Here is a 22812-nt window from a genome sequence, read left to right as displayed (position 1 = left end):
AAAGCTTAGAGGTGCAAAAAAGTTTAAAAAAACCTCCAAACCACAAAGAATTCATGTTCAACCTTAACCAAAAACAATGGAAGCTTGAACATAAAACCAAACTAGAACAAAAGACTAACAATTGATCTCCTCTTCCCAAGCACTTCTCGTATTACTGGAGCAACCAGTGACAACAAGTGTAAAGCCATAAAGAAAATAAAGTCAGGTCTCACCGAAGTGGCTCCAAGCAGGCATCGACGGAGACGGCTGGCTCCCATCCCAGAACTCCGCTGGAGGAAGACGCTGACCTACAAAACTCAAGCTTGCTCGGTAAATGCTAATATGTAGACCCGGTTTCGATGCCGTATGAAGATGAAGCATTGGTTACGGTCAAGCGCAGACGGTTGATTTGGCCCTTTATCCGACTACGCGACACAATGGGTACAGCGGCGACCTCAGGACACACATAAACTAGAACCGGAGCTTAGGAAGATGGAATTGACGAACGGAAGGAGTGAAAATTCCTTGATAGCATATGACTCAGGGTAGAAGAAGGCTCCGCCTTAAAACATTTGATGCCGTAAGTAAGGGTTGTCTTCAAGACCCAAGAGAACAACATCATATGCTAGAGGAGATGCCAAACTAAAATCCCGACACCACCATGGTTGTTGTCTTTCGAACTAAAAGAAGAGGTCCTCGATGGCTTACCTCAAAACCACCAATCACTCATTAAGAGAGGAGAAACTCTATAGATAACCTTGGAAATACCCGAAAGAGAAGCCGACTGGAGCGAGATGCAGAGGCGGGAACGGCGACGGCAGCGACGCGTCATGTGTTCTGGCTGTCTCGAATCTCAAAGTTGACCCAACTTCGAGCGCAATCGGTGACCAGCAGGAGATCCAAGAACCCTAAGATGACTCCAACTCCTCTTGCCTCGCCGGAACTCCAGAAGAGCCAAAGACGCCTTTGGTCCCCGACTATCCGGAAGAAAACGTCACCAGATCCAGAGGTTCCGCGCAAGGAGACAAAACTGAGAGGAGAGCAACAAAGGGAAGAGGCAGCAATACAAACCACAGGAGCAGCCACTAAACCGGCATAGGAGAAGGAGGAGAAGCCGTCGTTGCTGCAGCAGCACCGGCCCTCGTCACGACTCAGTTCGTCAACGACGAACTCATCTAACACCCTCGTTCGATAAAAACGAGAAGTTTGAGATGACTCACTTGTTTATTGATTAGGCTTTGGGAAGCAGTTGAATATTATGTGGCTCACGTTTGTATTTATTTTTTTTGACTCACTTGTTTATTGATTAGGCTTTGGGAAGCAGTTGAATATTTTTTTTCTTTCTGTTTTAGAACACGGCTTGGACACATTTCCTTTCTACGTGGAGGAAACTTTGGAGTTTGGACACAAAAAAATGAAAAAATTGAAAATGCATATTCAAGATAGTGTGTTGTTTTCGTTCTAGCTGTCAGGTTGTTGGCGATCATGCAAAAAAAAAAAAAGCATATAACAATCCAAGATAAGATAAGAAGGAAAAGGAATCAAATTTAAATGTAAAAAGCTTTACGAAGATGGCATAGTATCCTATATGGTTCATGTTATCAATTGGTAGATGATCGTGTCGTATCACTTTGGTGGTTTGTTCTTGTTCATATATTAAAAAAACATATCATGGTTGATATATAAACTAGAATCATACTTCAAAATACAAAAACTGGAATTATATTTATATTTTTTTTTATAAAGAGAGAGTGTAACAGAAGGATAAGAAAGAAAAAAAAATGACGGATATCCCCTATTAGATTAATTTTGCATGATTTATTCAACACAATATCATCTAGCTATAAAAAGAACTAGACAAGCCGAACGATGACTGAGTTCTATTTCAGTTAAGGAAATAGAACTCAAAACTCTTATAACAAAACATATACTTTGCTTAGTGTTGAAGTATTTCTCTAAAACACAAGTTGCTTAGTTATTTAATTTTATATGGTTTCCATTTCAGCATCTCATGATCTATCTATGTTCTTATAATTTTTTCTCTAAATAGAACCAATGATGATGATTCAGATATACTTTGGAAAGATCCATTCGGTGAAGAGACTGGGAAAAACAGTTGAGAGTGGTAATACCGCAACTCTCCTCTCCTGCTGAACGGAGTTACTTGATGACTTTGCAACTCGTCCTAAGCATTAGTTCATTGTAAATCTTCCTATTTCTCTCCTCATCTTTCAAAAGAAGAGAGAGAGAGAGTGTGTGTGTGACACAGAATACACATTACTTGTCTCTTAACAATCATTAATCAATTTGGGTTAGGAATCGGCATTTTTGTTAGCAGATGGACACATTTATCTTCTAGGCCGTGGGTGGTCCTTAGTAAGGACTCCTTACCAGCAAATTTGCAGGGACCAGTAAAATATACCCAAGTTGGATAACCCATTCGTGATCTAATACCATTCCTAACTAAAGTTAAAACCCTTGTTTGCGACTCCAGAACAAACAATGTTCGGTTTAAACCGGTATAAAACACTGATAGATAATGTGGTCAAAGTAGACAAAACACACACAACTTCTTGTTTTTATCCATGCATATCATGATGAGATGCTTGGCAGCTAAAGAGCAGCCGAGAATGTTTTTAGATGGAAGAAGTATACCAAGCTGAAACAATAGGTGTCTTTAACTCAAACGAAACATCTTAGAAAACTACAATTGGTCCCTCAAAGTTTCAACCTTGAAAGCCTTTAGTTTATCCTCTGAACCATAGCCACAAGATGCTTCAAATCTGCAGTAGATAACAAAACACCACAGAGACTTTAACATCGTAGTGGTTCCATTGAATGGGGACATTTATGAGACTGAAACGAAACTAGTTTAGAAGGTAACAATGAGAGCATCTGATAAATCATCCAACTTACTTTATTGATGGGTATGAAAATCAGATTTAAGGGTTGTCTTCTTGACCGTAGTTGTACACAATCTCAATCTGCACCAATGACAAAAAAGAAGATCAGTACTTTGAGAATAGGAAAGGTGAGATCATGACCATGGAAGCAACAAGTGTTGAGTAAGAAAGAGTACCCCAGCAGGCGGAGTAGGGTTTCTACAGAACTTTGAGCCACCAGGAGCCCATGGAACTACAAAAGAGAGAGAAAAAAAAAGTGGGTTCTTTAGAATCCAATTCTCTAACCTGAGAGGAACTTGTACACAACCATCATCATGATTTGAAATGATTACCGATATAAGGATCAGGGTGTCTCCACTTGTCGTACTCTGCTTCACCGTGAGCAATCAGTTTGTCGATTCTGTCAACATCCTCCTACAAATCAAAGGACGAAAAATCAGAAACAAAGACAGATATAATGAGAAGGTAAATTAGCAATCACCAACGTTGTCATCTAGTCAGGAGTTGGAAGAGTTTCACTATAAGCTCTAAGTGGATGACACAGAATCATTAAAGCTAATGGAGGATTGCAAAAGCAGAGTTCACTCTACATGGTAATGAATGGAGAGATACCAACTCAAACACAAGAACTATGGAACATCATTTCTGTTTAAAACATCACTTCTAAACACTCTAAAGCCCAGTAGAAGATATATGTAAACAGAAGAAAGAAAAGAGCAAGCTTTATTATGTTTTAACTTCCAAAAGTCTCCATCTTTACCAAAATTAGATCAAACAACATACCACATCCTGGTTGGCATTGAACTTCTCGCGCAGATCAGAAGCCTGATAAAAAAGGAACGAACATCAGTGAATTCAAAAGCCCGAAACGCGAGATCGGCGAAAGAGAGAGATAGAGAAGATCCTATTGGGAGATCTGAGGAGAAAGCTTACGTCGCGGTAGAAAATGTGGCGATGAACAGCCCAGTTCAGAGTATCCTTAAGGGCACGTCGATAGAGGATTCGAACCCTTTCCTTCTGCGCCGCTCTCCGCGCGAAATACGCCGCCGTTGAAACTCCGCTCATTTTTTTCTGATTTTCCGATAGGTTTCGAGTCTCCTCACTCTGTTTTTCTTCTTCTTCCTTCTCTATCTAACTTCAACGAGTGAGACCTTCTGGCTGGTACAGAGGGACTGAGAGGAAAAGTTTATTGATGGGCCTTTAATTCGAGCTTGAGTTACAAAAATTGATGGGCCTTTAATTCGAGCCTGAGTTACAAAAAAAAAAAAAAATCAGCCCATGCCCATCTGAAAAATATCCTCTATAGAGACAGACGGATTTAAAAAAGAACATACCAGAGGTTAACAGTTGAACTGAACTGAAACCATGATCTTTTAGAACCTAACGTAAACAAGTAAAGTGAAAAAGGTGGAGATCAAAAAACTACTCCGTTGCCGGTACTCGAACCCAGGTCTCTCGGGTGAGAGCCGAGTATCCTGACCAGCTAGACTACAACGGATTGTTGACTTAGTTAGAAGACTAGTTGTCCAACGAAGCTTTATAAAGTACCAAGGTTTATTCTGAGCTCACTAAAGCTAGTGATTATTAGAGTCTTGCTGTTAACTTTATAATTCATTTTACTTTCTCTCCTTCACTCTTGTAGGATCCCTTATTTTGTTGTGGAGATCGTATACGCATAAATGTTTAGTATTACAACGTTTGCAAACACAAAAATAAGACCAAGTTTTGTGAGAAGAATTCACTTGGAAGAAGCTTGACAGCACCAATTTGTAGAATTTAATGGTTTTCTTCTCCATTTTTACATGGAAAGATATTGACGTTTGATGTTGAGATTTACTTGTTCAAGGAAGCTTTATAAAGTACCAACGTTTATTCTGAACTCACTAAAGCTAGTGATTATGACAGTCTTGCTTTTAACTTTATAGTTCATTTTACTTTCTCTCCTTTATTCTTGTAGGATCCTTTTTTTTTTTCTGATTCCGAATTGCTTTCGAGTCTCCTCACCTCACTGTGTTTTTCTTCTTCCTTCTCTATCTAACTTCAACGGTGAGAAACCTTCTGTTTGATACGGAGGGACTGAGAGGGAAGTTTATAGCCTGTAATTCGAGTCTGAGTTGCAAAACCATGTTCTTTTCGAACCTAACCTAAAAAAAAAAAAAAAAAAGTAAACTGAAAAAGGAGGAGACCAAAAAATAGTTCTCCGTTGCCGGAACTCGAACCCGGGTCTCTCGGGTGAGAGCCGAGTATCCTAACCAGCTAGACTACAACGGATTGTTGACTCAGTTAGAAAACTTATTTAGTTGTCCAACGGAGATTAAGAAAGTACCAAATTTTATGAATTCACTAAACCTCGTTTTTTGGTGTGCGGATCCGTTACGCATTTAAATGTGTTTAGTATTACAACGTTTGCAAACATAAGACCATGTTTTGTGAGAAGAGTTCACTTGGAAGAAGCTAGACAGCACCAATTTGTAGAATTCAATGGTTTCCGTCTCCATTTTTACATGGAAAGATATTTGACGTTTGATATTGAGATTCACTTGAGATCTAATTTATAGAAAAAAAACATATTTGTCATACTACTGACCAGAGGGGTCCATGGAACTATAGTCCTTCTAGTGTTGGTCTTTACTCTTTATGTAGCAGTTGATGATATACATAAGAAGTTGTGGCTCGAGGATTAAACTTTTAAGATTTTATGCTTACAAAATGGATTTGTGTTAGTGTTGCTTTGTAGTAAAGTTATAACTCTGAACTCTTCTTTAATTCCTTGTAAATGAGAAATAATTTACTGTTTACATGAGGCAGAAAACCTATGGACACACATTTAATATACAAAATAGAGTTAATTGATTTGTTTTGTATTACAAGAAAATTGTTGTGGAATTTTCAGAATAGTTCATTAGTTTCTCGTTTATCGTCAGTGTGTTAACTTTTATAGTTTGTCAAATTCTTAGCCTATATCATCACTTCACATGGACCAAAATCATTCCAAATAGTAGTGGTGGTGGTCTAACATCTTTAAAAATACATAATCTTTGTTTATAGAGAACAACCCTTTTCAGACACTAATTCCAAAACAGCTTAATATGTTTTGGACCAAGTTGTTAAATTTTACAAAACTAGAGATAATGTTAAAACAAGTAGGTTTTCATTTTACCTAAGTCTTCTCTACCACTTAGCTGCCAAATTTGACCTGGTCTGATTTAGTAGTAGCTTCTCCTCTCTCTTCACCTAACTCTTTACTCTTTCTCAGTTCCATAACCTTCCTATGAAGATTTGAGTGGATCTCATTTGAGAACGTCGGACTATCCGCCGGTCTGTACTCCGGGCAGAGCCTACCGGACTTAAACCGGACTCCACATGCATTGCATAAGGTTTTTGGACCGGCCGGACCGGTTCTCCACTGAGGTGTGGTGTTTGTGCCACAATGGCTGCATCTTCTTTGAAACACAAGCGCCGTTTCAAGTTTCTTCTTCTTACACTGCTCTCCTGCTGCATGTTGGTTGATTGAAACTAGTGGCCACACCCGGTCACCGGTTAAGCTGTTCCGAGACCGTTTGGTTCTTGGTTTAACCGGAATTGAAGATGAGAAGCTTGGTTTGGTTTTGTGGGTTTGTGTGAAGAGAAGTGAGACTTCTGGTGAAGAACAATCATCCACAACACGAGATACCCATTCAAGCTCTTCCACATCTTCATCCTAAAAATCAGAAAATATTTTTTTTTTAAATCAGAAAAAATCAACTAAGTTTCTTTAATTATAAGAAAAAGGTAAAATGAGTGTTTACAAAAAAAGGTAAAATGTACCGGCAAGGAAGGAAGTTGATCAAAGATGCGAGGTTGTGAACTAAAGATACGACAACCTTGTTCTTCTTGTGAAGAACAAACAGATACAGATCCTTCTTCTTCTTCTTGTTCTTGACCTTCTTCTGAGAAATCGAGGAAACACTCAACGGAGAAATCTTCAGCAGAAGAAGTTCGGCTTAGTTCCTCAGACACAATCACCTGATGCTTTATTGCTTCTCCTCTTAGACTTGCCTTTAGGGCTCTACCTTCTGTCCACAGCTCCATTCACTCTTTGTTTCATACACATACATGTAAATCTTATAAGTTTCAATTATCACTTGACATATCTTTAGTTCTCATTATTACAAAACCGTATACATATTAAACAAGAAAAAATAGTTAAACCGTCTGCGCATGCAAGCTTGCGAGAAATTAGAAAGATGAGAAGAGTAGAGAGGTATGTTAATTAAGGGATATGCTCATCATAATTATTTACCTGATAGAACAAGAAAGGCTGAGAGAAGGCGTAGAAACAGAGGAGTAGGAGATAGGCAAAGTAAGAGAGGCACTGAAAGTAAAGGACGATTCTTGAATGGGTTAAAAGATAGAACAGAGACTTTGTGTTTTTGTGTTTGTGCTTCCATTTCCAAAAGTTAAAGCTTTTTTTTCCTATTATTTATTTTATTTCCCCATACTTTATTTTGTTTTCTTAGTAGTCTTTAGTTTGTGGAATATTACAAAATCTTATTTCACGAATGATACTAAGATTAGTATTTCAGAATCAATACTTTCACGATTTCTTTATTTGCCTCCTCATGTTAGTGTAAAATGATGTGTCCTTCCTTTGGCAAATTCGTCTGCGAGCTTTAGCCTGACACTTAGAGAAAAGGTTTAAGTCCAATCCCATGTTAAAAACCGTGCATGCCTGTCCCAGACTTGCCAAGGTATCTGTGGTTCTAGGCGGTGAAACGAAAAACGCTTGCAAAATCATTTCGCAATTAATCGTGTATATATATAGCTGTAGACAAACTATTACCAAACCTACAAATAAATTCAAGAATCAGTACGAACCAGATTGGACTGATATCATCGCAGTATATTACTGCCCAAAACTCGTTCTTTGGTGCGGCCAATCTTAGCTATTCCCGATGGTTATAGTGTATTTCGTCTATTTTCTTGCTAATGTATTCATTCAACTCGTTGAAAACTTTTTTTTTTCTTTTATGGATTTAGATTGTTGAGTATAGAAGAAATCTTGTGACTTTGTGGGACCTAACGAGGCTCAAATCGTGTTATGTGTGACCGCACGATTGTTTGTGCTTACGTTTTTGTGGCTGCTTAACTTTTCTTTTCTCATCTACAATTCACATACATGCAAATTGTTGGATTTAGTTATGAGATTCTTTATTTTTTTTGTAAAGCCAAAAAAAGCAGTGTTTTACTTTTTAAAAAGTCCATATGTCAAGATTTTTTTTCCTTTTGTTGCCTTCATTTTTTAGACCTAATCAATGAGTTCGCTACGTGTATGTCTGGTGCTTTTATCCTTCGTCACAAGTTGATAAGTTAGGTCTGTTTCACATTATTCAATACAATTTGATTGATTTTTATAATATTTGTTGGTTTCTTAATTGTTGTGAAGGGTTATATCATGATTTTGTCGATGCCTAATTAGCTCGTCTTGTCAAAAGGGTTGATGATTTTTTCTTACGAAATGCTGAACAGTTTTTACAATTGTGGATTTTCTGATTCCATAATATTATTAGAAATATATACGGGCTATGCATACAGCATACCCTTCTCTCTTGCACAATATGGGAAGGTCACGGTGGCTCCATATACTATAGCCGTTAAATTATATTTTAAAGTTATGTAATACATGCCTCATTCCAGATAGGTGAGTATGGTAACATTTTACTCCAATAAGTAGAAACAATAGTAGTTTACAATTTGTAGTTACAACTTAAGTTTCCGGTCTGCGATAAACACTCCCATGCAGTCCCTACCGTCTTAAAAAATTTAAAAGCCTTAGACGAAAGACCCTTTAATAAACATTTTCTTTTAAAAATTGTTACATTTTTAATTTAAACTAATAAAATAAATTCATCGGAAAAATTAGAAAATGGTGAAACATACATATTCTTTTGAGTTTGTTTTGTTATATATGAATTAGTTTTAGTTAATTATAAGTCCTTTATTATAACTTTATCAAGTATTTAGTCATATAACCATTTGAAATGAGTCCTGAAAATAAATAAAATAACATTAAATTTTTTTTATGTATTTATGGATCCAGAGCAACGCCCCTATCGCCATAGTCAAGAACCGGGCCTGAGTTAAAGGCGATATACTATCCAACCCATCTCGATTTATTGCTACATACTTAAAAAATTATAAATTCAAACAAAATAAACAAATTCAAATTGGATTCAGACACTTAATATCTAAAAACAAAAGCAGCATAAATAAAGTTCAAAAAAACGAAACCAAAAAAGCAATTTACCTATCACTGCCAAACAGAAAAGAGAGAAGCGTGGGTTTTGGTAGTGATGGAAATGGAGAAGATGCAAACCACCGTTGGAGTGGAGTTCACCAAAGCAACCACTATAGCCAAATCCTGTAAGGATTAAACAATAATAATAAAAAAGATCAGTATCAAAATAAATTATTTTAATTTCTAGTTATGCAATGTTTCCTTTTATAGTTTGCTTCAAATTAAAAATCAAAAAGATAACTACTATTAGCTTGGGGGTTATTATAAAATCTATATATAGTGCAGCTTCTAAACTAAAGAGTCCTGATCAGGAAACTTCCTTTGCCAGATGTAAAGGTACTACTAGTTATTGTGAAATTGGATTCTAAATCTTGGCATTCAAACTTAAACTTGATATTCTGCAAAAAGTTGTTATTCATATCCAAAATCAGTTCTGAGGTAAGGCAATAAAACATACCATAGCCCAACCAGTTATAACAAAAAGTGTTTCAAAAATTTATGGAATGACAGGGGATGGATGACATACTTCTTCAAACCTTGATGAAATTATTTGTGTATTTAATATTAGGCCTGGGTATTCGGTTTGTTCAATTTCAGTTCGGTTTTTAGTTTTTTTTCGGTTCTAGAGATATAAGAATTTTTCCGGTTATCAATAAAATTGGTTTGTGTAACAATTATAAGAACCGATCAATACCGATAAATTTTTGGTTCCAATTTGGTTATGGTTCGGTATGGTTCTGTTTTTTCGGTTAATTTTACATAATTCAGGGTAAAAACAGATTTTTGAGGTTTTTGGATAAAAATCAGGTTATTCGGATAAATTTTAATATTTTGGATAAACTCTATTCGGGTAATCTAATTTTAGGATAATTTGGCTAACTATAAATACTTGATAAATAAATATTTGGGTATTTAGATTTTCTTGGGTAATCAGGTGTATAAGTAAGTAATATAATTAAAATTTTTGGTATTTCTAATACTAAATATAGTTAAAAAAATTTAGGTATACAAATGGTATTTCGGACATTCAAGTATCCATTCGATTTATTCGGTTTAATTTTGGTTTTTTGTTATAGAAATATAGGAACCGCTTGATTATTTTTAAACTTCTGTCCGGTTTTTGAATTTAATTTTTACAGTTCAATTCGAGTTTGGTTTTAGTTCTCGGTTTTTATGTCCATGCCTATTTAATACACATAATTTTCACTAGTCTGCTATTAGCCAGTGGCAAAGCCAGAGCATGAAGAGAGGGTTCACGTGCAACCGTAATTTTCTTGATATTATGTATTTAGTATGTGAAATACTATCAAAACTAGCTAGGAAAGATGGTAATTGTACCCTTGTGCACCCACGATGTCGCAAGTTTGAAGCTCCTGTAGGCATATATTTTATTTTGTATCAGATATGTACCCATTGAGAATTCTTTCTGGCTTCGCCCCTGCTATTAGCGTAACTGATCCTGGGAAAAATTAGGGTTTTTTTTGTTTTGAAGGAATAGCTACGATTAGTTAGTTTGTTACTGATATTTTTTATTAACCTGGAGTATCCAAAATCTACTGAAAAAAGAATACAGTCTATAAATAGTCTGGGTTTTCAAACGAAGGAATGAACCTATATATGCGTATTTGTATAATAAAAGTGTAATGGGTGTTTTCAAACTCGGGATGCTTAGCAATCCAAAGCCTGCCTAGCTAAACCACCTGTCATATGGTTTGTTAGTGATCTTTTAGGCCAACCTTAATTGGTATTTTGGTGTATATATATATGTGTGTATGTATTCTCCTTTTGTGTGAAAAAGATTTATAAACCACGGGATAATGGGAAGAGATCGTTCTCTTCCTAACTACAAATCGCAGCAAGATTGAATTGCTCCTGTTAAGGTATGTGTTTCAGACAACCTTATATGTTGTTTGGAAGGAACGAAATGGAAGAAGGCCGGATAAAGAACCTAAATCAGCTTTGGTTATAAGAATCATAGACAAGCCAGTTTGACACCGCATCACCAGGCATGAAACACCGAGAGTCAGAGCTTACCAAAAAATCATGGAAACATAGTTCTCTTTCAGATATACTTCAAGGGTGGGTTAAATGTTCACTGACTAAGAAAATCAACACTCGTTGTAAAAAAATATTTCCTTGGTTGAATTAATTTAATATTTTTCAAAAAAAGAAAAAAGATTTATGGAAAGGGAGTAGTAGGCTAGTAAGGTGAGGAGTGACCAGGACCGGCCCTGAGCAATGCGTAATGAAACATTTGCAACAGGCCCCCGAAAATTTTGAAGAAAATTACATAGACATAATCCTCCAAAAATTTATTTTAGGCCCGCAAAATTTTTATTTACATAGACAGTGTAACATGCCTCCAAAATCTCAGTGACGAGGGTGGGATGGGGGAAAATTTTGCTACACAGTACACAATCTACATAAGTGTGTGTGTCTGACCTAGGTAAATTCTACTTAATTGTAAATACACTGACACTAAATCGCAAACTAGAGATAAAAAGTCACTATTACATATTTATATGGAAGTGATGTAACTAAAACGTCCGTCTTCCTTTTTACACCCAAAATTGCGAGAAAACAATTATCAGACAAAACACAAGACCAAACTAGAAAAGGAAGCCAATACATAAGTCACAATACATAATCAATTGAGTTTTAACTAAACACAATTCATTTGAATTACTTAATTTCGACAAACAATGTAATCATTCGTCAGAAACTATAGTAGAAAACACATCTTAGCAAACGAGACAAAATATCATTTCTCAAATCAAAGAAAGGTAAAAAAGAAAGAAAGATATGAGCAGAAATGGTGAAAGAGACAGGACTCGGTCTCAATAATTCAATTTCAAAGAGGAAGAAACAAAAAATACAAGTCGCACATCACAAACTGAACAATTAGCTAATAATGCAATAGTAAATTTAGAATTTCAAATGTATACTGTAAAGTCAGTTATAATTCGATCATTTATAAATATTTTCTTCCTAATATTTTAAGAAAATCCAGGAATGAAGACGATATAAAAGAGTGCACAAAAAAAAAAGACAATATAAAAACTATGATAAACAAGAGTGATAATCCATCAAAAAAGAGAACAAAAACAGTCGCAAAGAGGTAGAAGTTCTCTTAACAAAACTCCACAACATTAGTTTTTCTTGCCAAACATGAAAAAAACAAATCTATAAATATTCTATGCTCCGATGATTTCAGTTGGTTCCTCAGCTGTCTCTTCAGCTGGCCTGTCTACCTTCACACCAACATCCTCCGCTGTGTAGTCACCATGAACCTAACAAGAAAAAATAAAACAAAGTTAAGATTACATTAATGGCTCTAAACTAAAAGATAAGATGCTGATGACAACAATTAGTCTAAATTCACCTCCATGAGCTTTCCAAGGTCAAACTTAGGAGCCTTGAGGATCTTGACTTTACGGATGAACACATTCTGCAATGGGTAGATGTTCTGTGTCGCCTTCTCAATCGCCTTCCCAATGGACTCCGGGATGAACTTGGCCACAAGCTCCTTAAGGTCACATGATGAAGCCTCCTTCACCATAATCTCACTCATCTTTCTGCGGATCTACAACAATCCAGCCAAAAATTATTTAAAAAAAAAAGTCAAAATCTCAGTGACTTCTATACAACTACATACACATGCTACGTTGTGGTTATTTATTACCTGGCGGACTTGGCTGGACTGAGCGTAGCAAGTACGCTTGACCTGGTTAGCACGCCTCTTGGTGAAACCAATGCAGAACATCCTCAAAGTGTAGCTGTCTGTGGTCTTCACATCGACATGGGCTTCAATCAAAGTCTGCCACTTCTTCACCAACGACCTCACCTTGTCGGTTGTGAAATCCATACCCTAACAGACCGTAACAGAACAACAGTTCATTGTCCTTACTACTTCTAAAAAATCAAAATTTAAATAGCTTCATATAGGATTATGCATATAAAAGTTTTGAAGATTTAAAACTTACCCAGAACTGGGTCAACACATTCCTGCCCTGAACATCTTCAGCTCTGAGACGGATCTTCCTGTAAGAATGATCCTCATCGCTTTGAAGATCAGCAAGAGAGACCTCAAAAACCCTGTGTTTCAATCCCTCAGAGGCAATCTGTTGAGCCAACCCAGAAGAAAAAGTTAAAGATTTTGACAAAGCAAAAAATATAAGTTACTCATAGAATATTCCGACACAACTGCAGTTCTTATAATAAAACCAACCAGTTCTCGTAATGAAACCAAACCAAAAGCTCTACTACCTCTAAATCTACAGAACAAGAAACCTAATCTCACAAGTGTGCAAGTAACAGACGTAGACATTATTACCTTGGTACCCTGAGTTCTGGAAACAAGGGTCTTTCCGACATTTCTGTGAGTGAAGTTAGAGGGAGCCTTGATATCATACCAATCCTTCTTGGAGAAAGGATCAACACTGAATTTAAAAAAAAAAAAAAACAAAAAGACTTTGTCATCATCAATATACAGATTGAATATCGAAAAATCTGAAACTCAAAAAATATTGGTAAAATGACGATTTACTTACATCTTCTTCTTGCCTCCTTTACGACCCTTGGAGATCCTCTTGTTCTTCCTATTTCAAATCCGAATAATACTCGTCGTTAAGAAAATGATAATAATAATGCATGAGAGATGTAAATAGAGTTTACCCGACAGCCATGGTTAGAGAGCTTCAGGGCAACAGTGAAGAAGAAGAAGCGGCTTCGACAACTGGAGAGAGAGGAAGACCTAATGATACTTGTGGCGGCTTCTCATTTATATATCTCTAGGGTTTTCTATCGGGCCCAGTTTTTGTTTCCCCCTCATTTTTCGCGGCTTGTTAAAATACTGGATTTTAATAATAAGCCCAATAGGCCTTAATTACTGGAAACTTCTTTCTGAGGCAGAGACTTTCTACCTTTGATCTTCATCGTGTTCAAACGACATTTTGACGATTTTGAATCTCTTCTTGGGCGAGCTCGAAGGTGGAAGTAAGATACAAAAAAGGAAGAGGAAGAGGTTTTGTCGAAGAGTTGTGATCTGAGGTAGAGAAATGGATGCAATAAGAAAACAAGCAAGCAGGATCAGGGAACAAGTCGCAAGACAGGTGCAAAACAAAACAAAAAAAGCTTCTAACTTTGTTTGCTCTCTCATTTTGTTTTGATCCCATTTCTTTTGCTGCCCTCTATTTCGTTTGTGATTTGGATTGATCTGTTGGGTTTCTGGTGAATCAATCAATCAATAAAGGCGATCGATGACTTTCTGACTTACTGTGTAACTTGGTGGATCTATATATGTTTTTGGGTTTGAATTTTAATTCTGATTGTGGTATGAATTATTCTGATTTAAATGTTGATTTGGCATTAAGGTTGCTCATGTCTTGTTTATATGTCAATATATCAGAAATTTAATGATGGTTTTTTTTTGTATAAATATGATTTCATATATAATGCTCGATGTCCCCTGCGTTGATGCCTTTGCATAATGCTTGTTTTGTTGGCTGCTTGTTACAAATGAAATGACCATGAGACGGGATGTTTGTTTGTTCCTCATGATTGAGGTTTAAGTAAGTAGTAAACTGACTTTAAGTTTTGTGTTGTAATGGGTAAAGGCTGTCTTCAAGCAATTTGGAGGAGGAGGAGGAGGGCATGGCTCTGGTTTGTCGGATGATGCAGAGCTCCACCAGCATCAGAAACTCGAAAAGCTTTACATTTCAACCCGTGCTGCCAAGGTTCTTTACTTAGAAAAGCTTTTTAATTTTTTTGGACACTTATACATTCTTCATTTCCAGCATTACCAAAGAGACATTGTTCGTGGGGTGGAAGGTTATATAGTCACGGGTTCAAAACAAGTTGAATTAGGTTATTTGTTTTTTTGCCCCTTTAATGTTTGGCTTACAGTATCTTTTTTTATATGTCTGTTGTAGACGTTAGTTTTTTTCTCACTGTCCTGGCTTGCATTTTGTGTACTCGTTGTTCCCCAGGGACGAAACTGTCTGAGGATAGCAGGAAGTATGGTTCAGAGAACACATGTACAAATGGTAACGTATTAACAAGGGCTGCACTGAGTTATGGGCGTGCTCGGGCGCAGATGGAAAAAGAGCGTGGAAATATGTTGAAGGCTCTTGGTACTCAAGTATGTCTTCTTTCTCATCATCCATTCATGGTGATATAACAACACAAAAAAAAAAATTATTTCCTGCCATGGTTAGTGGAGTGCCTACTACAATTACATCTCAATCTGTAACTTTAACATGAAACTTTTAGGTTGCTGAGCCGCTACGGGCATTGGTTTTGGGAGCTCCATTGGAGGATGCTAGACATCTTGCTCAACGTTATGATAGAATGCGCCAAGAAGCTGAAGCTCAGGTACCACGAAAGATAGTACTTACCAGGAAGCAGTTTAATTAACTTTCATAGGAATATGATTGTTTTCCTCTTTCGCCATTTGTTATCACTTAGCATGGTAGAATATATACTCATGCAACCGTTTTAAACCTAAACAAGGCTACAGAAGTTGCAAGACGCCAAGCAAAGGCGAGAGAGTCTCAAGGGAATCCTGAGATATTGATGAAACTGGAATCTGCTGAAGCAAAACTTCAAGACCTAAAGTCAAATATGACAACGCTGGGGAAGGAAGCCGCTTCTGCTTTATCTTCCGTTGAAGATCAACAACAAAAACAGACTCTTGAACGACTTATTTCAATGGTAGCCTGATTGCTTTATAAGCTTCATTTTTACTTATTTTGAAACAACTGAATATTGTTCATTCCTTTTCTCAAGGTTGAATCAGAACGTGGTTACCATCAAAGAGTCCTCCAGATACTTGATCAGCTAGAAGGAGAGGTTGGTTTTACATCTTTCAACTTGACAGCTCATCATTATCTGAGTCGAGTACGGGGAAAATTGAACATTCTCCTAACGTGCAGATGACATCTGAGAGGCAACGTATTGAAGCTCCCACTACTCCATCAAGTGCAGCCAACATGCCGCCGCCTCCATCATATGAGGAAGCGAATGGAGTGTTTGCATCATCTCACACACATGACACGCCAACAGATAGCATGAGTTACTTTTTAGGAGAGGTATGCTATTGTCGTCATCTAATGCTTATTTTCTCGTGAGATGTTCCACCTGTAACATGTTACTATTCCCTCTTTAATAAAACATTTTCAGGTGTTGTTCCCATATCACGGAGTGACAAACGTCGAGCTCAGCTTATCGACTGGTGAATACGTTGTTGTTAGAAAGGTTTGATAGTAAACCAACAATAATAATGTCTCTTTTATTTTCACATTTAAATGTTTGATAATAACACATTCGTCTGTTGACAACTGTCAGGTCACAGGCAGCGGATGGGCAGAAGGTGAATGCAAAGGCAAAGCCGGTTGGTTCCCTTATGAGTACATTGAAAGACGGGAGCGAGTTCTTGCTAGCAAAGTGTCTGAAGTCTTTTGAGATTAAGAAATTGAAGCAAAGGTAACACTGGTTCTCTATGGTTGTTATGGTTCTGTAGAAGAGTTGTGTGTGTTCTTCTGTAGAAAGAAAAAGAAACGAAAAAAAATATTCACCGGCTAAACAGAAGCCCATGTTCATGAGGTTAGGCGTTACTGAAGATTTCTGCCATTGTTATGCCACTTGAATAAAGAGTTTGTTCAATTTTGAGGTCTCATCTCAATATTGTATTTGGATCCTCTCTGTATCTATCATCTTCATATGTGAATACACTTCATTTTTGAGTTAATCTGCATAATTGTCCAATTACTTTCACAGTGATTCGTTTCTCAAACATTGGTTTTACAAAGGTGTTTGATGTCAGTGTTTGTTCAAAATACGCAAAATGTTCATGTTCGAATCTGGTGTATGTACATTATTTACGTGCAATTCTGAATCGAATTTAGTTTTCACTTTGAATTCTGGAACCACAAAAACCATTGGCAATATATATTGATAAACAAGAGAGATATATGAAAAAAGTATGATTATTCAAATTACATTGGTTTAGACCAAACCAGGTTGTTCTAGAAACAATCTTGAATAGGAATTCAGTTATAAGAAAAAGAGAGTGGCGTGATTCACGCTGAACAAGAATGAACCTACGAATCACACTGTCAATCATTGATCACTCAGTTTGCTCTGAGATATGCAAAGACTATTGCCAGTAGAATCACAAGCATTACAATCTGCATTTTTTGGGTAGAGAATCAGAGGATGATGATAAGTAACGTATCTGTTAAAAACAAAAAGAGAGAACGATACTTCTATTGAAAAAGAGGGATATGTGTCGACTTACATAGACATTGACAGATTGTCCTTTGTCATTAATATAAGATTTTCTGAGAGAGAAAAGAGACAACGATTCATCAGAAACCCAAACCAAAAAAAATTACTATAGTATTATTCTATGCTGGACTAGTTTCTTAGTGAGACATCTTTTGAATTAATCTAATGCAGCTTACTCTCATGTCACCACAAAACAGAAAGTAGTTCTATATTTGCTTGACTGACTTTGGATCCTCTAGTAAGCAAAGCAGACTTGGGAAAAAATGAAGCTGAGAATTATCTCTAAATCCAAAATTATCTAAAAGAATAAAAAGACAAAAAAAAAAAAATATGCACCTGTTATGAAGGACTCCAGTGTCTCTGCAGACTTTATGAACGGCTTCAAGTCGGTTTAGCGTCGTACTGGCATTCGGATCGTTCTTGTCGACCTATGTACATATAATACACATTCTATCATCATCTTCTAAAAACAGAACAGACAGTCAAATAACAAAAAGAGGATCGTGATGGCATACCTTTGTTTTTAGCATGCAAGAAAAATCATAGAAAGCTCCATAGACATCTTCCATTGTCTTTGTGCGATCAATGACTTTGGCAGTTAGACCTGAACAATAGAAAGTTCTTCAAAAACATTTCAGACAAAAATGCTTGTGACACGTTCTCAAGATCATTGATAATAATAAAAAAAACTCAAGGCTTGAAAACTACAACGATAAGATGGTGTTAAAAGGCGTGCAAACCAAACTAAAGATAAACACCTTACCTCGCCTCAGTTTCACCACGCCTCTAAATACTTGTACATTGTTATAGCACAATGCAAGTGTTCCAATCGCCATGATCTAATCAAAGCAGAACATCCAAGCAAAATCGATATTAGCTTCCAAGACATTCTATTATGCAGGCAAACTTAAAAAAAGGAGAATATGTAATGTTCTTATATTAATTTCTCTGACCTGAGGGATAGCACAGAACCGAAATATAGAAGGATCACGCAACACAGCCATGTACTTCAGGCAATCTTCAATATGCGTCAATGCATTAGTGACCATTTCATTCAAGCAATGCACTGCTTTAGTTGAATTCTCCTCGTATTTTAAGTCCTACATTAGGATTTATAGTTACCAAAGAAAGGACGAGCACTGTTACTTGTTAGCAAATAGTCAACATGAGTAACATCAGTACTAAAGATGAGAGACTGAGAATGGTATATTAATGCACCTCTAGCTTGTCAGCATATTTGCCCCAAATCTTGCGAGGCCAAAACATGCGAGACTTTGGTATTTCATTAATGTCTTCAAGATAATCTCTGATAATGTTTGTTTTCTGCAATATGGCCGATGTTATATCAATAATTCAAAGATTTGAGGACCAAACATTATACATTTCATTATACACTAGTGTACCTGAAGAAATAAACCCATTGAATTGGAAATCCGCTCCCAGTCTGGCAACAAAGCTTCTGTTCCCGAAGCTAGGAAGAGTTTCGACAGACCTAAACCCACAAGTCCAGCAACATAGTGGCAGTACTCATCGTAGTCATCAACAGTTTCTACCTGCGTATATAACAGGGAAAACTGGATGAATAACACAAATCATCTCAGTGCTTCAAGAAACACCCGTAAAAAAAGTTTAGATAGTTTCACGATTCTAAAATGAAACAGAGAGCAACAAAGATTTTTTTTCTATCACAGACCTCTTGGCAAATAAACTTGGCCATTCCTGCACCCATTCTTTTAGTAATTTCCTCGATAGCCTCTTGATACCTTCACATACCAAAAGTATAAGTTAAAAACATAACAATTATTAGCATTGCCAGTATGCAGATTAGAACTTACCCTTTTTCGAGTTCAAGAAAAGCTGCAGCAACATGGTGAAATTGGTCCATCAGAACCTTGTACTCCTTCGTACCACCTAAAGTTGAATTGAGTAAAAATATGTAAGTTAAACAGTAAAGATGATGATTCAATGGCGTGTGGAAGATGGAGATTAAAAAGAATCGTCAGACTTGCATGAATAGTGCCAGTCAGTATCGTAGATGTGACGGTGGAACGCTATCAAGATGGGCAGCTTTTCATCAGTTGGTATGCTTGTGTCATCCTCTGTAATAGAAAAAGTAATAATATTAGCCGCCGCAGGAACATGATAAAAGGAAGATGGATCAATTCAAAAGCAGAAATCTTGCAGATTGTAAAGAAGCCCTCATTAAATCAAAATTAATGTTGGAAGAAAGAAGTTAAGGGACACTAACCTACTGTATCAAGAGCTCGGAGAACCAAGTAGAACACACACACCTACAGAGAAAAGGACAATGGAATAAGACATACTGCAAGATTTAACACACCTATATATTAATACCTTGTGAAGGAAGCAATAAATGTGGAAAAAAATTATTATTTAAGAAAAAAAAAATCTAAACCTCCTTCTATGCGTTACATGATCCAAGAAAGACTCATGATAGCACAAGATGTAATAACCAAACGTACAAACGGAATTTCAAGAAACAAGAGATTCTCAGTTCAACAAAAAAACAAATCTCCATTTACTGCAGCTCACTCAAACTGGTTGTAATCCGACAAAAACCAATCAGCAGCAATCTAAACATATATAATCCCTACAAGGATACATTTAATGTCACCGATTCTACATAATAATAAAACTATTATAAATGTAAGTTCAGATATTTAGATTCCTTCACAAAAACGCCAATAACACACATGTATAGAATATGGTTTTTTTTTTTTGGGAGAGGAAAGGAACGTACAGCGTTACGAAGATCGGTACCAAGTTGCTGGATAACGAGAGAGAAGCTACGAGAGACCTTGTGGAGCATTGAATAGCAGAAACCCCAGTGTGGCTCGGGAGGGATCTGCTTCTCCGCTTCCTCGATGGCTCGTTTCATCTTCAGCAGCGGATATACGTCATCTGGATACCTCAGCAACGTCCCCAAGCTCCCCATTGCTTGCTGCCTTCTTTCTCGATTCGATATCAGAAAACAGAGCTCAACGATCGACCTAGGCGTCGTGAGATTCAGAGAAGAAGATCCTAAATTAAGGGACCAGATCGATTTACTGTTGTAATTTTCGAAATTTTACTCGGCCAATAAGTAAAGACTACGTGCCGAAATTTAATTGGTTCTAATTACGTATCCTCCACAGTTTTAAAACTTTTAATTAATCGCCACGCGGTGGTGGTTATCTCCGGTTTTGCCTTCTATTAAATGGTGACGTCCTCCGGTTATCCACAAACAGTTTTGAAACAATCTAGAGTTATCACCAACATAGGTCATGCTGTTGTTGATCGAGGAGCTCAAGAGTTTTCAAAAGACCGGATCATGAACGTCTGGTCTGGTGTGGAATGGGTCCAGGGCGGTTCATGACGGTTTAGCCTACATATCATGTGGCTGAGTGAGATGTGAAGATTTGCTAGTGTAAAGTGGTGGTGTGTCTTAAGTCCTAACTCTAGTCTCTACGACTTCATAATTTTCGAGGACATGATAATGTTGTTCATATGTTTAGTGAGGCGTACAGATATGAACTAGGGGTATGTAATTTCTAGGAGCCGCCAGCGCCGGATAAGTTCGGTTTAAGTTCCTCCACAAAGGGTACATGATTTTGTAGAAGGAAACAATGGAGAGGAATAAAAGAGTAGGTGTGAGTGATGTTATGATAAGTCTGGATTCTCTAGTGGAGGAAATTTGGTCTGAGAAAAAAAAATTTTGGTCTGAGAAAAAGTTCTAGGAATTATTAATTGTATAAAGAAAACATTCTTTTGTGTAAGAAAATTTGAGTGGGTTAGGCCGGCCACTCGGAGCAACACAACATATATGGGATTTGAATTGTGAGAGCTGCAAGAGATGAACATTAATCCTGGTTTCCTGTAAACAAACGCGTTACTGTTCGTTAGAGGTAGACAGGAGCGATTTTTTGGAGGGGTGCACATATAAAGTTTGTATCCGTTTTATAATTTGTTGAATTTCTATTCAATAGTCATTTTCGGCCAAAAATCAGTAAAATACATTGCATTATGCATATAAAATTAATTCGTCAAACAAAATCAGTTTAGATAGCTTTATCTCTATTTTTTTTATAAAATACACTTTTTGTTAAAAATAAATAAATAAATAAAGACGTCTATTTCTGTGTATCATATTTGATGAAGAACTCCTTAATTATTGCTTTTACAATTACAATCATGCATGAGATTGAAATTGAACTCTACTGGAAGCTTTCAAAAACAGTTTCAAATACATATTGATTTGTTTTAGATGTAAATGAATATAAATGCCTTATAAACTTCAAATTGCATGATAACAAATCCATATATTGTACTGATGAAGGTGACATGCACTTCCACAAAACTCACTTCTATAAGCGAAGACTTTATAATAATCGTTTACTATATAACATATCTTGAAACTATGATGATAACTGGATCATCATTAAACTTATTGCAATGCCATGGTATATATATATCATACATCTCATAAAGTCGGAATCTATATATAGTCGAACCCCAATATGAGTCCATGTGATCAGTTGGGAATAAGCTTGGAAGGAGGCCTGTCGAGCTTATGTCTAGGGCTGAAGTGGCCATAGTCTCTCGAATTCATCCTCAGAATCCTCTCATGTTCATGTATCCTTCTTTCCACCAACTGTCCACATATAGAGCATATTTATTCACCAACATATCATTTTCTTGAAATCATCTAATTAGTTCTTGAAAATCGACTATTTTGCTTTTAGAAATAATAACAATAAATATATACGTTTAGTTTTTGCGTTAAAACGACTAACCTCTTGATGATTATTGTCTTGGCTATAAATTAAAATGGATGGTCTGCCTACAAAACGAAAATAAAGAGATTCGTTTGTTCTTCATATTCAAGATTAACCACTCCAAATAATACTAACACGTACTATGTCTAAAAATGAACCACTAATAAGTGTGTAGAAACGCACATGTGCAGCATAAATAATAATAATTTTACGTTCTAAAAGACTCAGCACGTAATAGCCACATGAAGATGCCAAGAAAAGCTGCAAATAAAGGTTGTATATATAGAGAGTTAACTAGGTAAGAAACAAACCTGCAGAAGAGAGAGCAAACGCTGAAGCTGAAACAAGAAGAAAGACGAAACCTAGTTTCTTCACCAGTGGCAATAAACCCATCGTCGTCTCCTCTTCTTACGAAAAGCAAGTTAATGAAAGTGTTTTATGTGCTCTTGAGCTATATCTTGTTGAATTAGATACACAATATCAAAAAGAACCCCATGCGTTTTGTTTATCACTATATATAATCTATAAGAAATAACACCACCACAGGTTAACTCTGCTTTAAATAAACAATGGCTTTACATACCTTTAGAGA

The 22812-nt window shown here is 36.5% G+C and overlaps 6 protein-coding genes and 2 non-coding genes across 9 annotated transcripts; 1 reads left to right on the top strand and 7 right to left on the bottom strand.

Annotated features, from left to right (window-relative positions):
• Positions 1 to 2489: 2489 nt before the first annotated feature.
• LOC108819494 (NADH dehydrogenase [ubiquinone] 1 beta subcomplex subunit 9) lies at positions 2490 to 4014 on the bottom strand. Its single transcript, XM_018592539.2, has 6 exons — positions 3816 to 4014; positions 3666 to 3707; positions 3215 to 3296; positions 3059 to 3114; positions 2896 to 2963; positions 2490 to 2762 (listed from the first exon to the last, which is right to left on the bottom strand). The coding sequence occupies exons 1-5, from the start codon at positions 3945 to 3947 to the stop codon at positions 2922 to 2924; spliced, it is 354 nt and encodes a 117-aa protein (XP_018448041.1). The 5' UTR covers positions 3948 to 4014; the 3' UTR covers positions 2490 to 2762; positions 2896 to 2921.
• A 293-nt stretch (positions 4015 to 4307) lies between these two features.
• On the bottom strand, positions 4308 to 4380 carry TRNAE-CUC (transfer RNA glutamic acid (anticodon CUC)). The gene has a single exon. It is a non-coding gene; the product is annotated as a tRNA-Glu (tRNA).
• A 700-nt stretch (positions 4381 to 5080) lies between these two features.
• TRNAE-CUC (transfer RNA glutamic acid (anticodon CUC)) lies at positions 5081 to 5153 on the bottom strand. Its single transcript has one exon. It is a non-coding gene; the product is annotated as a tRNA-Glu (tRNA).
• A 734-nt stretch (positions 5154 to 5887) lies between these two features.
• LOC108819293 (GATA transcription factor 3) lies at positions 5888 to 7324 on the bottom strand. The gene is made up of 3 exons (XM_018592300.2): positions 7165 to 7324; positions 6690 to 6958; positions 5888 to 6582 (listed from the first exon to the last, which is right to left on the bottom strand). The coding sequence occupies exons 2-3, from the start codon at positions 6951 to 6953 to the stop codon at positions 6061 to 6063; spliced, it is 786 nt and encodes a 261-aa protein (XP_018447802.2). The 5' UTR covers positions 6954 to 6958; positions 7165 to 7324; the 3' UTR covers positions 5888 to 6060.
• Positions 7325 to 12204: 4880 nt separating this feature from the next.
• On the bottom strand, positions 12205 to 13974 carry LOC108819079 (40S ribosomal protein S3a-2). Its single transcript, XM_018592068.2, has 7 exons — positions 13834 to 13974; positions 13710 to 13757; positions 13493 to 13598; positions 13143 to 13280; positions 12842 to 13027; positions 12542 to 12742; positions 12205 to 12449 (listed from the first exon to the last, which is right to left on the bottom strand). The coding sequence occupies exons 1-7, from the start codon at positions 13842 to 13844 to the stop codon at positions 12354 to 12356; spliced, it is 786 nt and encodes a 261-aa protein (XP_018447570.1). The 5' UTR covers positions 13845 to 13974; the 3' UTR covers positions 12205 to 12353.
• Positions 13975 to 14107: 133 nt separating this feature from the next.
• On the top strand, positions 14108 to 16926 carry LOC108820731 (SH3 domain-containing protein 2). Its single transcript, XM_018593740.2, has 10 exons — positions 14108 to 14270; positions 14775 to 14894; positions 14955 to 15024; positions 15147 to 15298; positions 15430 to 15531; positions 15670 to 15870; positions 15946 to 16008; positions 16092 to 16247; positions 16339 to 16413; positions 16504 to 16926. The coding sequence occupies exons 1-10, from the start codon at positions 14217 to 14219 to the stop codon at positions 16618 to 16620; spliced, it is 1110 nt and encodes a 369-aa protein (XP_018449242.2). The 5' UTR covers positions 14108 to 14216; the 3' UTR covers positions 16621 to 16926.
• A 165-nt stretch (positions 16927 to 17091) lies between these two features.
• Positions 17092 to 20538, bottom strand: LOC108819316 (squalene synthase 1). Of its 2 annotated transcripts, XM_018592330.2 has the most exons (13): positions 20207 to 20538; positions 19694 to 19736; positions 19455 to 19544; positions 19281 to 19356; positions 19139 to 19208; positions 18849 to 18998; positions 18664 to 18768; positions 18399 to 18545; positions 18209 to 18284; positions 17961 to 18049; positions 17782 to 17873; positions 17456 to 17498; positions 17092 to 17345 (listed from the first exon to the last, which is right to left on the bottom strand). In XM_018592330.2, the coding sequence occupies exons 1-13, from the start codon at positions 20399 to 20401 to the stop codon at positions 17289 to 17291; spliced, it is 1233 nt and encodes a 410-aa protein (XP_018447832.2). In that variant the 5' UTR covers positions 20402 to 20538; the 3' UTR covers positions 17092 to 17288. The 2 variants fall into 2 exon arrangements, with proteins under 2 accessions (XP_018447832.2, XP_018447833.2); XM_018592331.2 differs by lacking the exon at positions 20207 to 20538 and having other exon boundaries at positions 19451 to 19544.
• Positions 20539 to 21699: 1161 nt separating this feature from the next.
• Positions 21700 to 22812, bottom strand: LOC108820748 (protein CASPARIAN STRIP INTEGRITY FACTOR 2). The gene is made up of 3 exons (XM_018593756.2): positions 22532 to 22812; positions 22239 to 22285; positions 21700 to 22096 (listed from the first exon to the last, which is right to left on the bottom strand). The coding sequence occupies exons 1-3, from the start codon at positions 22611 to 22613 to the stop codon at positions 21977 to 21979; spliced, it is 249 nt and encodes an 82-aa protein (XP_018449258.1). The 5' UTR covers positions 22614 to 22812; the 3' UTR covers positions 21700 to 21976.

This window comes from Raphanus sativus, chromosome 8, assembly GCF_000801105.2.
Source record: "Raphanus sativus cultivar WK10039 chromosome 8, ASM80110v3, whole genome shotgun sequence".
NCBI classification, from domain to species: domain Eukaryota; kingdom Viridiplantae; phylum Streptophyta; class Magnoliopsida; order Brassicales; family Brassicaceae; genus Raphanus; species Raphanus sativus.
The sequence above is the reverse complement of the archived record's forward strand: the minus strand, read 5'-3'. Positions and strand labels throughout refer to the sequence as shown.

Bases quoted from the DNA above. Each gene is read 5' to 3' on its own strand.
- LOC108820731 (XM_018593740.2), top strand. From the start codon at position 14,217: ATGGATGCAATAAGAAAACAAGCAAGCAGGATCAGGGAACAAGTCGCA. The intron at 15,871-15,945 runs GTAGCCTGATTG...CCTTTTCTCAAG, and splicing joins TTGAACGACTTATTTCAATG to GTTGAATCAGAACGTGGTTA. The intron at 16,248-16,338 runs GTATGCTATTGT...AAACATTTTCAG, and splicing joins TGAGTTACTTTTTAGGAGAG to GTGTTGTTCCCATATCACGG.
- LOC108819293 (XM_018592300.2), bottom strand. From the start codon at position 6,953: ATGGAGCTGTGGACAGAAGGTAGAGCCCTAAAGGCAAGTCTAAGAGGA. The intron at 6,583-6,689 runs GTACATTTTACC...TCTGATTTTTAG, and splicing joins ATCAACTTCCTTCCTTGCCG to GATGAAGATGTGGAAGAGCT.
- LOC108820748 (XM_018593756.2), bottom strand. From the start codon at position 22,613: ATGGGTTTATTGCCACTGGTGAAGAAACTAGGTTTCGTCTTTCTTCTT. The intron at 22,286-22,531 runs GTTTGTTTCTTA...TTCGTTTTGTAG, and splicing joins GTTTGCTCTCTCTTCTGCAG to GCAGACCATCCATTTTAATT. The intron at 22,097-22,238 runs GTTAGTCGTTTT...ATATGTGGACAG, and splicing joins AAGACAATAATCATCAAGAG to TTGGTGGAAAGAAGGATACA.
- LOC108819316 (XM_018592330.2), bottom strand. From the start codon at position 20,401: ATGGGGAGCTTGGGGACGTTGCTGAGGTATCCAGATGACGTATATCCG. The intron at 19,737-20,206 runs GTACGTTCCTTT...TTTTCTCTGTAG, and splicing joins GTACCGATCTTCGTAACGCT to GTGTGTGTGTTCTACTTGGT. The intron at 17,874-17,960 runs GTATGCCATCAC...ATATGTACATAG, and splicing joins CTTGCATGCTAAAAACAAAG to GTCGACAAGAACGATCCGAA.
- LOC108819079 (XM_018592068.2), bottom strand. The intron at 13,281-13,492 runs GTAATAATGTCT...TTGGCTCAACAG, and splicing joins CCAGAACTCAGGGTACCAAG to ATTGCCTCTGAGGGATTGAA. The intron at 13,028-13,142 runs GTAAGTTTTAAA...ACGGTCTGTTAG, and splicing joins ATGTGTTGACCCAGTTCTGG to GGTATGGATTTCACAACCGA.
- LOC108819494 (XM_018592539.2), bottom strand. From the start codon at position 3,947: ATGAGCGGAGTTTCAACGGCGGCGTATTTCGCGCGGAGAGCGGCGCAG. The intron at 3,708-3,815 runs GTAAGCTTTCTC...CTTTTTTATCAG, and splicing joins GCCACATTTTCTACCGCGAC to GCTTCTGATCTGCGCGAGAA. The intron at 2,964-3,058 runs GTACTCTTTCTT...TCATTGGTGCAG, and splicing joins ACCCTACTCCGCCTGCTGGG to ATTGAGATTGTGTACAACTA.